Raw genomic sequence first — 16,126 nt, 5'->3', positions numbered from 1 at the left:
CTCTTCCTTTTTTTTTTTTTTTTTTCTGTGATGGAGTCTCCTTTTGTCGCCCTGGCTGGAGTACAGTGGCATGATCTTGGCTCACTGCAACCTCTGCCTCCCGGGTTCAAGCAATTCTCGTGCCTCAGCCTCCCGAGTAGCTGAGATTACAGGCACCTGCCTCCATGCCTGGCTCATTTTTGTATTTTTAGTAGAGATGGGGTTTCACCACATTGGCCAGGCTGGTCTCGAACTCCTGACCTCAGGTGATCCTCCCATCTTGGCCTCTCAAAGTGCTGGGATTGCAGGCATGAGCCACTGTGCCCGGTCTAGTCTCTTCCTTTTCATATAAGAACACTAATTCCATCCTAGAGGCTCTACCCTCACAACCTAATTATCTCCCAGTGACCCCACCTCCGATACCATCCCACAGGCGGGTTAGAGTTCAACATATGAATTTGGGGTGTTAGAGAAACACAAGCATTCAGTCCATAGCAGAGCCCAATTGTGTCTTTAATAGAATTCATACTCAGCTGCATTTCCAAATACATTTTCCTATGCTTTTAACTCCATTAAAATAAAGATTCATGAACACAAAACAGTAAAATCAGTAAACCAAACTCCACTCCTGCCGGCTAAATAATATTCCTCCGTAAGAATTGGTTGTTGTTGGGACAATTTCTTGGATTTATTGCTTTTCCCGCTTGCTTCTGGCCAGCAGGATCCCCACAAGGCTTGCGGCAGCCAGCAGGCCTGCTGCCACACCTACTGTCGTGAATGCACCCGTGACCTGCAGCAGAAGAGAAGGGAGAGCACACTCAGCATCAGGGCGGGACCACGATACATATACCAGGAAACTACAGCTCAGGAAAGACTCATCTGGCCGAGTCCTCTTCATTTGAATCACAGAGGGAACAAATATTGGCTGGGAGAGGGGATGCCAAGAGGTCAGGCCACCCAGGAAAGAGGAGTGGAGATGTCTGGTGGACACAGAATGAATGGAAGAACGAAGCCATAGGCGTGATACACACAGAGTCAAAGGAGGAAAACCAGATGCACCTGTGGGCATTAAAAGCATAATAGGTCGGGCTCAGTGGCTCACACCTGCAATCTTCACACCTTGGGAGGCTGAGATGGGCCGATCGCTTGAGCCCAGGAGTTCAAGACCAGCCTAGGCAACATGGTGAGACCCCATCTCTACAAAAAAATACAAAAAAAAAAAAGCTGAGTCCAGGTGGTGCACACCTGTAGTCCCAGCTACTCAGGAGGCTGAGGCAGGAAGATCACTTGAGCCCAGGAGGCGGAGGTTGCAGTGAGCCAAGATTGCACCACTGCATTCCAGCTTGGGTGACAGAGTGAGTCCCTGTCTTAAAAAATAATAATTTAAGCAAAAAGCATAATAAACCCCCAGCAAAGACAGAGGGGCAGTGCCCCAATGTTCTAGGTCAGGGCTGGCCAACTGGGGCCCTTGAGGCAGATATAAAGTTGGGAAATCATCCCTGGGAACTCTCACTACACAGGCTTGAGGGCAGGGAGCTTGCCTGGATTGGTCTCAATGTCCCAGGTGCTGATCCCACTGCCAGGCACAGAGTCGGCACTCATAATTCATCTGCTGAACTAATGCTGGCCCATGAGGAGCATTGAGGGTGTGCTTTAATGAGTAAGATTGTCTCACTTATGTGCTGGCAGGAAATGGTTCTGCAAAAGGAAGAGGATACTCTGAAAAAACCACAGAGATGTGATGCCGACTCCCGAGGGTTGGTGTGCTCGGCACAGCTTTTGGGAGCTAGCCAAGACAGCCTGCTGCGATCCTGTGGTTCCGCCCCTGCCTGGGCCACTGTCTCTGAGAGACCAGCACTGGAGCGACTGGGGGAAACAACATGGGGTGGGGGATGGGGGTGAAGACTGTGAGAATGGCTGTTTTCTAGATATCAGCAATGTCCTGGGAACTCTCCAGGCCCAGTATTTTTTTAATCTGCCTGACAACTGTAGTAGGTAGTGATTCTAATTCCCACTTTCCAGAGGAGAAGACTGAGGATGGACAGTGTAAAGAACTCACGCAAAGGCCGGGGGCAGTGGCTCACGCCTGTAATCCCAGCACTTTGGGAGGCTGAGGTGGGCAGATCATCTGAGGTCAGGAGTTCGAGATCGGCCTGGCCAACATCGTGAGACCCCCCGTCTCTACTGAAAAAACAAAAATTAGCCAGGCATGGTGGTGGGTGCTTATAATCCCAGCTACCTGGGAGGCTGAGGCAGGAGAATCGCTTGAACCCAGGAGGCAGAGGTTGCAGTGAGCCAAGATCACGCCACTGCAATCCAGCCTTGGTGACAGAGTGAGACTATGTCTCAAAAAAAAAAAAAAAAAAAAGAACTCACACAAAGCCACACAGCTGACAAGTGACAAGGCTCAGATCTGCCTGACTTCCCAACAGGGGCACTTAAGCCCTTCACAGACAGGGAAGCAAGTATTTAAATCAGTGACCAAACAGCAGATTTCTGTGGAGTATCAATGAATTTGAAGGATGTGAGTGACCGGGGAAAAGAAAGGGGGAAAAAGAACCATTTTATTCAAATACACTCAGAATCGTTTCCAAGTGTCAAAGATAAACCAAGCCAGACATAACTTAAAACAGCAAAAACAGATTTGATTCAGTCTCTACTGACAGCAGGGAAAGAGCTGAGCTCCATTCCAACTTGTGCAGAGGTGACTGACATTTTAAAGGGAGATGGAGGAGTAGGGAGACAGGTGAGCGAGGGCTTAGTAGAGTCAGGGAGGTGAAATATTACAAAGGGTTAGTCCCTGAATATGCGATGAGGCCAGCTGTGTCTGCTAGCTGGCAATTATCAAAGTTAGGACTCTACCCTCCCACAGAGACTGGGGACAGAGGTTCTATCCTTCCTGATGATTATATTTCAAAGGACTGGCTCTCAGGTCCTTGAGGAAGACACTTCAGAGTTGTAAGAGATATACAGTCAGCCCTCCATATCCATGGATTCCACATCCATGGATCCAATCAATTGTGGATTGAAAACATTTGGGAAAAAAAATTTTTAAAGAACAATAAAAAATAATACACATTTTTAAAATACAGTATAACTACTTACATAGCATTTACATTTCATTGAGTATTATGAGTAATTATGAGTGGCTCACGCCTGTAATCCTAGCAGTTTGGGAGGCCAAGGCAGGTGGATCACTTGAGCCCAGGAGTTTGAGACCAGTCTGGGCAATATGGTGAAACCCCATTGCTACAAAAAAGAAATACAAGAATTAGCCGGATGTGGTGGCGTGTGCCTGTAGTCCCATCTACTCAGGAAGCTGAGGTGGGAGGATCCCCTGAGCCCAGGAAGGTTGAGGCTGCAATGAGCTGAGATCACATTTCAGTGAAACACCTCTGCACTCCAGCCTGGGTGACAGAGTGAGATGCTGTCTTGAAAATAAAATAAGTACATGGGAGGATGTGCACAGGTTATATGCAAATATCACACCATTTTATACAAGGGACTTGAGCATCCATGGATTTTGGTGTCCTCAGGGGGTCCTGGAATCAATCCCTCCCCTACCCATGGATACCAAGAGATGACTGTATCTGTTTCAAAGGGACAGAGGAAGGATTCATAATTATAAGTCCTTTTTAATAAACAGTCTAAGAAAGGGTCAGGGTCTTTGTCAGGTGTTGGTTAGAACAAATGGTAAATTCTCCTGGCAGCAGAGCGCTTTCTTAGACAGGCATTTATCGGGGGGCTGGGGTCATCCTACGGACACAGCCTTATTTTGCTAGAAGCAGTGCTAGAGCTTGGTCATCTATTAGAGCAGGGGCTGGATGGCGTTGTTGTGTGCCAAGAGTCCTGCAGCTTTCACAAGTCTGCTTTCTTACAGAGCGAGAGCTAGAGACAGACAGAGGAGGGTCTTTCCAGACAGAGTCAGATGAGAAGGAAGGAGGGAGAGGAAGGAAGAAAGAAAGGCAAGTTAATGGGTGACCTGCAGGAGATGAAGTTCAACAAGAGAGGCTCCAGGACAAGGGACAAACTAAATAAAAGAAAACTGCCTCCCCTGAGTCTTCCCCGTTGGCTTGAGTTCTGACCCCTCAGAAGCACAGCAGAGGGCCAACCACTTCCTAAAATTGGGTTCTTCCGGACTGATTTTGTGGCTTCTGCACAGCCTATAGAAGAGCTTTTAGACGCATGATAAGGCAGCCCACCCCCAACCCCCTTGCGACACCCCTCCCATCCAGAGATAGGTCTAACCTCCTCAGCTCAACAGAGGGGAGACCCTGTCAGCAGGGTTCCCACTGAGTACCAGAGCATGTCCCACCGTGCCCCAGTGCCCAGCGTGGCCTGGCAGTCTCTCAGTTAATAGCGTGGGCTCCCTCCTGGGGTACTTGTTTCCAGAAGTTGTGGATTTTCCTTGCCCATCTCCCCTTTTTATCACCTCTCCTTCTCCTATCATACAACAGAACAGCTAAATCCTCCCACACCCTGAATCTATGGTGCACAGGCTAAGGTGTAAACACTCCTAGTCACCAGTAAGGGAGGATTCAAGAATGCATTGCTTCTAAACAGAGAGGGCTTCAGAAAGGAATATGCAACCACGTCGAGGCTCCTGCCTCATCTGCCTGCTGCTTTAGAATGAGAATTCTAAAGTGAGATGGTTGTCATGGAACTGTGCATTAACACACTCATTTGAATTGAAAAATTGTCAGTTTTTTTTCTGAACGTCAAAATAAGCCTGATTAGGCTGATTGGTTTGACAATAACACCTGGCTTGGCTATTTAAACTACACGGAAGACATTTTTCCCTAACTGAATGAGCTAAATGTGCAACTCCAAGATTGTGAAGAAAATATGTATACAAATATGTAATATGCAATATAACAAAATCCATCCTTTCCTTTACAAATTTTTTACATTTATGATTTTTTTAAAGTGTTTGATGTCATCTAAGAATGTATGAGGGGATATGTGGTTTTTTTAAGTTATCTTGGACTGGGTGTGGTGGCTCACGCCTGTAATCCCAAGGGAGGCCGAGTCAAGCGGATTGCCTGAGCCCAGGAGTTCGAGACCAGCCTGGACAATATGGCAAAACCTCATCTCTACAGAAAAATACAAAAATTAGCCAGGCATAGTGGCACATTCCTGTAGTCCCAGCCACTCAGGAGACTGAGGTAGGAGGATTGCTTGAGCCCAGGAGGTCGAGGCTGCAGTGAGCCATGATCGAACTCCACATGATATACTGCAGTCTGGGTGACAGAGTGAGACTCTGTATCAAAAAAAAAAAAAGTTTGTGAGACCCTGTATCCAAAAGTTGGCCAGCTATGGCCCATGGATCAAATCCAACCTGTGAACTATTTTTGTAAAAAATAAATAATACACTTCTTGGAAGACAGTCTCGCCTGTTCATTTATATATTGTCTGTGGCTGCTTTTGTGCTGCAAAGCTACGGCAGCAGAGTAATAAGACAGAGACCACCTGGCCCATAAAATCTAAGATATTTACTATCTGGCCCTTTACAGAAAAAAATTGCCAAACATGACCTGGGCTTTTCCCATTCCTGGCTCACGCTGTTCCCTCTGCCTACACTCCTTATTGCCCCCGTTCCCTGGTAATCTCCAGCTCATTTTCTTTCAGACTAATCAAAATAATTAAATCAGGCTGGGCTCAGGTGTTACCTCTTCTACAAAGCCTTCCTTGATCAGGGCCCTTGGAGAGAACACATGTAGGTTTAACTTCCCCGCTCTTCACCATGGCTGACATGGACTAGAGACTCAATAACTAGGAGTTTAATGAATTTGGACAAGTTACTTAAGCACGGTGAGCCTCAGTTTCCCCATCTGTAAAGTGGGAATCATAAAGCCTGCCTCTAGGGCTGTGGAGGGCTGTTTCAGGCTGTGACTCCCTTCTGTGGCCAACCCCCAACCCACTGCACTGGTCTACATTGCCGACTTGCCTATCTCCCCACCCTTGTCCCCACCCCAAATGTGACACCCTCAAGGACAAGGGTTTCATATCTGCTATTTTGTTTTGCTCATGTCTATTTCCATCCCACCCTGGCCCCAGCAGGGACCCAGCCTCTTGCAGCTGAGGGAGTGGCCTGGCTCCTGGGAAGGGAACGCAGGCTGAGGATGCACCTGGTCACTGCGGGAGACGCCATAGCGCAGATGGTTCACGAAGTGCTCGCAGTTGTCACTGGTCAGCGAATAAGGCAACTCCTGCCCCACCAACTCCTTTGCCTGCTTGACGATTTTGTTGGAAGGCAGTGGTATGTATCTGTCATCGTGCTTGTTATTGACCCTGTAGTTGTCTCTCCCAGCCACCACAGACAGCAGTTCCTTCTTCACTATGGCTTTGTTGGTCAGGGCAGACAGGACACTGGCCGCACCAGCTCCAGCAATTTCACCTGTGCAAACAGTGAGTTCATTCCTGGGCAGGGCCTTGGGGGCTCAGAGATGGAAGCCAAGCAGCCTCATTGCCCCGAGCACTGTCAAGAAGGAGGAGCTGTGGAAGGACTTGTCCATCCTACCTGGCCTCAAACTTGAAAACAGGGAAGACCCAAGCCTGGGTGACTTTGGAGAAGGTCCCTAGGCTCTGATTTCCTCATTTCTAAAGTAAATAACCTGAGCTCTAAAGGACCACGTGAGTTCAGATATACCTGAAAAAGTCAACAGTCAAGGCAGTGTAGTACAGGGCAAAGAGAGGAGGCAGAGGAGCCCCAGGCCATAGTTCCAACTGCCTCTCACTAGCTTGTGGCTTAGAAAAAGTCACTCCAGGCCAAATGCCTGTAATCTCAGCACTTTGGAAGGCCAAGGCAGGAGGAACACTTGAGGCCAGGAGTTGGAGACCAGCTTGCACAATATGCTAAAACTCCTGTCTCTAAAAATAAAAATTAAAAAATTAGCTGGGCATGGCAGCACATACCTGTAATTCTAGCCACTCCAGAGGCGAGGCTGGAGGATTGCTTTAGCGCAGAAACTACAGGCTGCAGTGAGCTGTGATTGTGCCGCTACGCTCCAGCCTGGGCAGCAGAGTGACAACTTGTCTCCAAAAAGGTAAAGAAAAGAAAATGTCACCCATTGCCCTGAGCCAGTGCTGTGGGAGCTCCAGTAGGTGAGGGTGGCATTTTGAAACAGTAGGAAAGGAAACAGCTGAACAAGACAGAAGCCTGTCCTGGGAATCCAGGGTCCCCAGGTCCTGGCCGTGGCTCTCTTACTGTGTGTCTTCAGAAAAAGCCCTTCTCATCTTGGGACCCTGGTTTCATCATTTTCAAATCAGAGGAACTAGGCCAGGGGATGTCCATGCCCTCCAGCTTTAAATTCTCCAATTGGCCTCTAAAGGGGACCCCAGACTCCTAGGAAGCTGAAATGAAACAGTGGCCAAGTGACAGCACCCAGAACCCTCAGGGAGGGCCTGATGGACCCAGGAGTCTACAACGGACCCTGCTAGAAGCAGCCCAGCTTAGAGAAAGCCTGTTGTAATGTCAGTTTCTGAACAGCCAGTTTATCTAATGACCAGCTCCTAAACTTACAAGTGTATTCACACTTTCCTTTACTGATTTTTATTTTCTTTTCAAAAGGACATTTAAACAAATGTCTTGGTCCCAGCTCACTCCAGCTACAGGAGCAGGAATGGGGACCAGAGAGACCCTCTGCCAAGGAGAGAAACAGAGGAGTCAGCACCCAGTCTTGCCTGGACGGACTGCAGGTCCTAAAAAGAAGGGGAGCTGAGGAAACAAGATTAATACAGGTATAAAAATACGTCACCAATAATTTATTCTTTTTCATGAGAAAAATACACTGTCTCCTCCATCTCCACCCCTTTGTATCCCCTAAGCTGATGTCTCCCCTTCTTGGCTTCTACGATTCTGTTTTCTGCCCCATAGTTTTCCTATCTCTGCCCCTAGTCTTCCAACATCTCACCTCCTATTTCCACCTGTCAGTCTCCCCCACGTCCCTCTCTTTCCCCTCTTCCTCTCACTCTCCCATTCCTGCCCCTCAGTCTCTCAGTTCTGGGATGGGGTTCTTCCTTCTCCCCAATAGATAGCACCCTTTCCTGTATTGCTGGTGAGGTACTTTGGACAACAGTTTGCCAGTTTCTTATTAAACTAAATATTCACTTACCATATGACCCTACAATCCCACTCCTAGGTATATACCCAGAAGAAATAAAAACCTGTGTTCACACATACAAAAAAAAAAAAAACCCTGCATGGGAATATTTATAGTGGCTCTAATGATTATTATAAAAAACTGAAAATCACCCAAATGTCATTCAACTGGTGAATGAATAAATAAATGGTGGTACATCCATACAATGGAATATTATTTAGCAATAAAAAGGAACAAAGTACTAACACATGCTACAACACACATCAACCTCAAATGCATTAAGTTAAAGTAACTGGACACAAAAGGCTACCTTCTGTAGGGTTTCAGTTATATGACATTCTGGAAAAGGCAAAACTATAGAGACAGAGAAAAGACCATAGCTTGCCAGGAGCTGGAGGTGTGAGCATATATATGGGGGTTGACAACAAACGGGCATGGGAGAATTTTAGGGGAATGAGGTGTGGTGTCCCCCAATTTTCCCCCCTTTCTTTCTTTGTCCTGACTGAGCCATACAGAATGCCTTGACACTCTGTAACCCGGCTAGCTGCGTGTTGCCCTCTGCAGGCTTGAACCCAAGCTGGAGCCTTTAACATTCATTCCCAGGCAGTGATAAAGTTGTTTAGGTTGTTGCACGAAACACTGAAAAAGCAAGTGTGTTGCTAAGCACATAGAAACTAGCCCCAGCTTTGAACCAAGTTCTTTAAACCCTCATGTAAACCTCATAACCCAACCACCTTGTTCCAGACATTCCTGGGAAGAACAGCTACTATCTTGCTGTCCAGTGAGAGGACACTTCAGCCCTCTGCATACAAGTTCCCCTAATAAATGCTTTGGACTGATCAGCCTGGCATTTAGTGCTTCTTTCTTCGGAATCCGAACTGGCCCCATCTCAGGATTTTTGGGGACAGTCCCCTGAAGAAACTCCCCTGACACCACTTTTGGGGCCACTCCAACCATGGGTTCAGCTGAACAGAGAACATTAGGGAATTATTCTATAACTAGATTATGGTGATTATGGTGATGGTTACATAGTCATATGCATTTGTCAAAACTCATAGAATTGCATACTAAAAAGGATAAATTTTACTATTTGTAAATTATTCTTAAATAAATCTAATTTTTTAAAAATGAAACACATGCACACGGTTAAAGAGAAAATTTCCCCAAAATGCTAGCTATAACCATCAACAAAACTTAAGCTATCCTTATGTCAACATTGTGGACTTATGCTCTGCTTTCTTTAGCATCCCAGTAGACAGGGAAAGTCAGTATTTTTTAAATTTTACTTGGAGAAGTCAACAGTATACTTGGATAGTATTACTGAGGCTCCCATATACTTTTCACAAGTTTTACATAAAAATTTAAAACCCCTGAAATTTCCCAGAAATGCAATATGTAGATGATTTGTTTCTGTGTTCCTCATCTAAAGAGGACTCAGAAATTTACTCAATATATCTCTTATAACAACTAGCTCATAAGGGGTATAAGATGTCTCAAGATAAGCTTCAACTTTCATAAGAGATGGTTCATTATCTAGGTCATAATTTATCTAAAAAAGGAATATTTCTGTGCCCAGAAAGAATAAATAATATCCAAAATTATCCTTGACCTGTAACGGAAAGACAACTTAGAGGATTCCTCAGGCTTGTGGGATACTGCAAGTCCTGGAGCCCAGATTATTCTCTCGGCCTCTCCACTCTCTTTTTTAGTGTATGCCAGAAGGCTTGTGGAGAGTATTAACAGTAGCCTGTTCAGTAATAGTGACACACTGGGAACATCCCTGATATGGTTTCCCGTGTCCCCACCCAAAATCTTATCTTGAATTATAAACCCCATATGTTAAGGGCGGGACCAGGTAGAGGTAATAGGATCATGGGGGTGGTTTCCCTCATGCTGTTCTAATGATAGTAAGTGAATCTCATGAGATCTGATGGTTTGTTTTGTTTTGTTTGAGACAGAGTCTCACTCTGTCACCCAGGCTGGAGTGCAGTGGTTCAATCTTGGCTTACTGCAACCTCTGCCTCCCAGGTTCAAGTGATTCTCATGACTCAGCCTCCCAAGTAGCTGGGACTACAGGCATGCACCACCACACCCAGCTAATTTTTGAATTTTTTTTTTAGTAGAGATGGGGTTTTGCCATGTTGGCCAGGCTGGTCCTGAACTCCTGACCTCAAGTGATCCACCCACCTTGGTCTCCCAAAGTGCTGAGATTATAGGCATGAACCACAGTGCCCAGCCATCTTCACTCTATTAACTAACCAAAAATAGCACTGAGGAACTTCTTCCATGGGAAATAAAACATGAGAAGACCTTTACTGAACTTAAATGGGCTTTACAGAATCCTTTCACACTAGGACTCCCCAACTATTCTAAGCCCTCTACATGTTTGTCTGTGAATGGAACAATCAGGCTTTTCTCACCCAAAAACATGGAGGAAAAAGTAGACCTATAGCCTATTATAGCCTGTAATTGGACCTAGTAACCAGGGCATATCCAAATTGTTTAAAGGCACATGTCAACATGACCTCACAGTTTTACCACTCAGATACAAATAAGTAAGCTTATGCAGCACTGCTACCTTAAAAGTATGTAAGTCTCTAGTCAATTACAACAGAAAACAATGTACTTCTTCATTTATATAACTTTATAAACTGAGCTATCATTGCTGTGAGCCAAGCTTCTTGTCATTTTAGTTCAAAGTCTCTGGATTCGAGAACTGTTCTTTTGTATATGCAACAAGTCTTTTAAATTTCTCTAGCTTGATTTGATTTCATTTATGTACACATCTATACATAGACATATATGTGTATATATACATATATAAGTATCAGTATTTCTACAACTCTTGAAAAGAGTTGCATATATATCTACATATACAGATGCTCTGAGTTTCACTTCCCCTGTAACTCAGCCCTAGTCTGTATGTGTATATATACATATCTTCCTATTAGTCATATTGATAATACGTGTTATGCACTGTATTCTCTCAAGAGTCTTAAATGTTTGTCAGCAGCCACTGACTCATCACGACAATCTCTATAAGAATTATATCTGGGCCGGGTGCAGTGGTTCACACCTGTAATCCCAACACTTTGGGAGGCTGAGGTGGGTGGATCACGAGGTCAAGAGATTGAGACCATCCTGGCCAAAATGGTGAAACCCCGTCTCTACTAAAAATACAAAAAATTAGCTGGGAGTGGTGGCGGGCACCTGTAGTCCCAGCTACTCGGGAGGCTGAGGCAGGAGAATCACTTGAACCCAGGAGGCAGAGGTTGCAGTGAGCCGAGACTGCACCACTGCACTCTAGCCTGGCAACAGAGCAAGCAAGACTCTGTCTCAAAAAGAAAAAAAAAAAAGTTAAATCTGTATGTGTACATATATACATACAAACTTGGGCTGGGTCACAGGGAAAGTGAAACTCAGAGCATCTATATACGTAGATATATATACATCTATACACATGTATATATATATATGTCTATATATGTAGATAGATATACATCTATGTGTGTATATATAGATGTGTATATATACATCTGCTGTACAACTATTTTAATGGCTGTATAGCATTCCATTATATACAGGTATATCTATTTTACTTGACCAACCCCTGCTGTCTTGCACTTGAGTAGTTTCCAGCATTTTGGCATTTTCTTTGATGCCATGATGCTTCAGATGGAAAGGGAGGTTGCTTTAGCCCCTGGCCAGGCCTTGCACCAGTGCTTTCCTGTACCTTCCTTCATTTCATCCCTCCATGAGGTAGGATATAGGGATTCTCATCCCTGCTCTGTAGAAGGTGCAGCTGAGCTTAGTGATGTGAAGCCGCAAGCTCAAGGCATACAGTTTGTAAGCAGAGGAGCCATGATTCCAAACTGGTTGTGTTGAGTTGGGAGGCCTACGTGCTCCTTCCATTATACTATGCACTCGGTTATATGCTGTCTGAAGGAAGCAACTGCTTCTTACTCTTGCTTGTACCTCCAGAACAACAAATACATAGGAGATCCCACGGAGGGATGCTCACCAAGTACAATGAGTTGGTTCAGACTGAACCCCACTCTATGATGGAATAAAGGTCAATAGTCTCTCCACCAATTTACTGCAAAAGAAGAATAGCAGTTGCTACATCTAGCAGGAAAAAGCACAATTCATTCAGCATTATGTATTGAGTGCCTACTCTGCTAGACCCTGAAGTGAGGACAAGCACGTAATTGTGCATCTCTTCACATTCTTGATCTCAACCCTTGTGCTTAAAAAGAGAACCCATCCTTACTTGGGGGAGCCAGATGGACCACATAGCCATCTCCCACGTAGATGGCCCAGTGCTCATAGCCAAAGCGAGAAATCTCAATCAGGTCTCCAAGTCTCGGTCTTGGTCTGGCCTGCAACAGAAAAACCAGAAACAGGCAGAGGTGAGTCATCTGCAGGAAACATTCTAGGGCCTGACCTGCAAGGAGCCCCAGCCCAGTCTGCAGATTCCCTGTGCTCATCACCTACAGGAAACAGGAAGGAGGGAGGACTCCTCACATGTGTAGGAAGCACCTTCATTTACTGGGGCTGCAGGACTGAAAAGGTGCTCTTCAGGGGACAAGGAGGAGATGAGGAGAGTATCTTTGAGGGAGATTTTCATGAATGTGCAGCACAGGAGTGTGATGGAGTGATGTGCCCAGGCTGAGTGTGAGTGCATTTTATGCACAGAGTATGTTTTTGTCAGCTAGTGACTGCATGATTCCAAAGGAAGCCTAAAATGCCTCTTTAAGGGCCACCTGCCATGAGCGTGAGCCCAAGTGATTCCTACAAGTTCTAGAGCTCTGACTTGCAACGCCCAACATGTTAGAGGCAGGCGGACACTTGACCCACATTACACACCACTCCTTTGGGTGAAAACTATCATTACCCCCACTCAACAATGAGCACATGGAGTCTCAGGAAGGTTAGGTAACTTGCCTAATAAGTAGAAGAGCAGGAATGAATGGTAGGGCTGAATGTTTCCAACATTAATGCCTTTAACCATCCCAGAATGTCCTAGGCAAGCCCAGGGCAGCTGAAGTCTGAGCTCAGGCTAAAATTAAAGCAAGGGATGGCAGGGTGTGTTTGGAGTTGGTCATAGGGCAGTGCCCATCTGGAGGGTGCATGGGTGGGAGGAATGTTGCCCTGGCCACACCCAGAATGGGAGACAGCCCTTGCTACATAAGTTCTGTTTCCGGTATGCTCTGGTGCCAGCCAGCACCCCTCCTCCCCCTATCTCAGCTGAGCCAGGCCACAAAGGAGTTGAACGGCTGCTGAGGGTGGTGAGAGTGCCAGCCAACTCAAAGTCTGGTGGGGAGCTATGGTTAAAAGTAAAGGCTTTCATTTGAAGTAACTTGGATGGAATTGGAGATCATTATTCTAAGTGAAGTAACTCAGGAATGGAAAACCAAACATCCTATGTTCTCACTCGTAAGTGGGAGCTAAGCTATGAGGACGCAAATGCATAAGAATCATACAACGGACTCAGGGAAAAGGGTGGGAGTGGGTGAAGAATAAAAGACTACACACTGGGGCTGGGTGTGGTGGCTCATGCCTATAATCCCAGCACTTTGGAAGGCCGAAGTGGGTGGATCGCCTGAGGTCAGAAGTTCGAGACCAGCCTGGCCAACATGGTGAAACCCCATCTCTACTAAAAATACTAAAATTAGCTGAGTATAGTGGCAGGCGCCTGTAATCCCACCAACTTGGGAGGCTGAGGCATGAGAATTGCTTGAACCTGGGAAGCAGGGGTTGCAGTGAGCAGAGATCGTGCCACTGCACTCCAGCCTGGGCGATAGAGTGAGACTCCATCACAAAAACAAAAAAAAGACTACGCATTGGGTACCGAGTACACTGCTGAGATGATAGGTGCACCAAAATCTCAGAAATCACCACTAAAAACTCATTTATGTAACCAAATACCACATGTTCCACCCCCACCCAGAACCTTGAAATTTTAAAAAAAGTAAAGCCTTTGACTAGAGGGGTCAAGAGTCAACTTGACCAAATAAGGGACAATTTGAGCATCAAAAAAAAATAATAAAAATAACTGTACACAAACTGAAACACATCAAATATGTTAAAACCCACATGTTTATAAGGATATTTTTTAAAAACACTAGGCATCTTTGGAGGACGGAAAAGAATCACCATATTATTCCAAAAGCTGGTAAATAAAGGAAAAGATTCAAGCATTTCCTAACTGAATTGTCCTCAGGGAATGCAATTTAAAACTACAACAAACCCCAAAGCTACAAACCAATACTTGTAAGGTAGCCATATATGTATGCAAAAACAGAAAAATATTTGGAAGAATACGCACCAGGTTGTACAGAGGGGAAAGGCTGTACAGATGGGAAGGATGGTCAAAAGGGACATTAGTTTTTATGCTAATAGTTTTGGTTTTTGGCTTTTGGCTTTTTTTGAGACATGATCTCACTTTGTCACCCAGGCTGAGTGCAGTGGCACTATCACAGCTCACTGCAGGAAGCCTCAACCTCCCCAGCTCAAGTGATCCTCCCACCTCAGCCTCCCAAGAAGCTAGAACTATAAGCACATACCATTATCCCTGGCTAATTTTAATATTTTTTGTGGAGATGGGATCTCACTATGTTGCCCAGGCTAGAGTTTTGGTTTTTCAAACAAAGTGAATGTGTTCACATATTCCTCGTGGAATTAAATACATTCTTTCTTTTTTAAGTTGAAGCTTTAGAGTCAGACCCTCCTAAGTTCGAATTCCCTCTCTGACTTTTGGGCAGCCCCCTCTCTAATACTTACCAGAATATCATTCCTCCTATCTGTGAAGTTGACAGTAATTATGCCTACTTCATAGGATTGCTTATTAACTACCTGGTGTGGATTAAATAAAAGTGTTTAGCATGGTGTCTGGACCCCTGAGCACTTGGGAAATGTGGCTGCTATTGGGCCTGAAGGAAGAAGGAACCTAAGAAGGAACTGGAGGGAAAGAGGGAAAGTAGAGGGACTGGCCCTGCCTGGAGGCGAGGGAGACAGAGCCCTTTCTGACAGCCCCCATTGCCACCCACAAAGCTGGAGCCTTTTCCCTGGACCCTCCCTCCCCAGCTCATCCCACCCACTGAGGATGATGTGACAGAGGAGGTGGCCTGTGTGGTAAACCAAGGGCTGCTCTCCCTGAGCCCACCATTCCTGCCTTCAGGAGGCTTAGCAGAGCCACCAGGAGTGTGGCCAGAGGAGGGCTTGGAAAAGCATCAACCCAAACTTTGGCTGCAGTAGAACCAGACCCCATGCAGCAGCTGAGGCTGGGGAGCCTCCAGGGTCATAACCCAGTGCCACGGTTCCTTCCCACACTGTCTGAGAGAGCCAGACCCCCAGAACTCAGCATGTGCCCATGTGCCTTCCATGCCAGAGCTATAGACCAACAAGGAGAACACACATAATCACCACTAACAGGGTGGTTGTTCCTCAAATCAAAGCTTTAAAACCCTTTCTGGGGACTTACCAAAGCCATCCTTCCTTCAAGATGATGTCTTGTGTGTTGCTGACTCTGTGTCCAGCCTTAAATTAGCTCTGAGTTTCGCTTTCCCTGTGACCCAGCCCATATACAACTATTTCAGAACATAGGCTGGGTGCGGTGGCTCACACCTGTAATCCCAGCACTTTGGGAGGCCGAGCCAGGAGGATCACAAGGTCAGGAGGTTGAAACCATCCTGACTAACATGGTGAAACCCCATCTCTCCTAAAAAATAGAAAAAACTAGCCAGGCATGCTGGTGGGCACCTGTAGTCCCAGTACTCGGGAGGCTGAGGGAAGAGAACGGCATGAACCCGGGAGGCAGACCTTGCAGTGAGCAGAGATCGTGCCACTGCACTCTAGCCTGGGTGACAGGGCGAGACTCAGTCAAAAAAAAAAAAAAAAAACAGAACATAGATCAAGGTTCATGTAAAATTTTCCCTGTCTTCAAACAGGGGCAGAGCACATATCAAGTAGGCAAGGCAGCATGAAAATCAGCCAGACAGAAGAGGAATCAGAGCTCAGGATATAGATTGAGAAGGACTTAGTGG

The 16,126-nt window shown here is 45.8% G+C and overlaps 1 protein-coding gene across 1 annotated transcript; it reads right to left on the bottom strand.

Moving 5' to 3' along the window:
• Positions 1-473: 473 nt before the first annotated feature.
• Positions 474-15,786, bottom strand: PLAAT2 (phospholipase A and acyltransferase 2). The gene is made up of 4 exons (XM_054439523.2): positions 15,565-15,786; positions 12,352-12,460; positions 6,108-6,376; positions 474-769 (listed from the first exon to the last, which is right to left on the bottom strand). The coding sequence occupies exons 1-4, from the start codon at positions 15,571-15,573 to the stop codon at positions 668-670; spliced, it is 489 nt and encodes a 162-aa protein (XP_054295498.2). The 5' UTR covers positions 15,574-15,786; the 3' UTR covers positions 474-667.
• Between the last annotated feature and the right edge of the window lie 340 nt (positions 15,787-16,126).

The sequence above is a fragment of the Pongo pygmaeus genome, chromosome 9 (genome assembly GCF_028885625.2).
Source record: "Pongo pygmaeus isolate AG05252 chromosome 9, NHGRI_mPonPyg2-v2.0_pri, whole genome shotgun sequence".
Lineage (NCBI taxonomy): Eukaryota > Metazoa > Chordata > Mammalia > Primates > Hominidae > Pongo > Pongo pygmaeus.
Note: the sequence above shows the minus strand (reverse complement) of the source record. Positions and strands in the feature narration are given on the sequence as shown.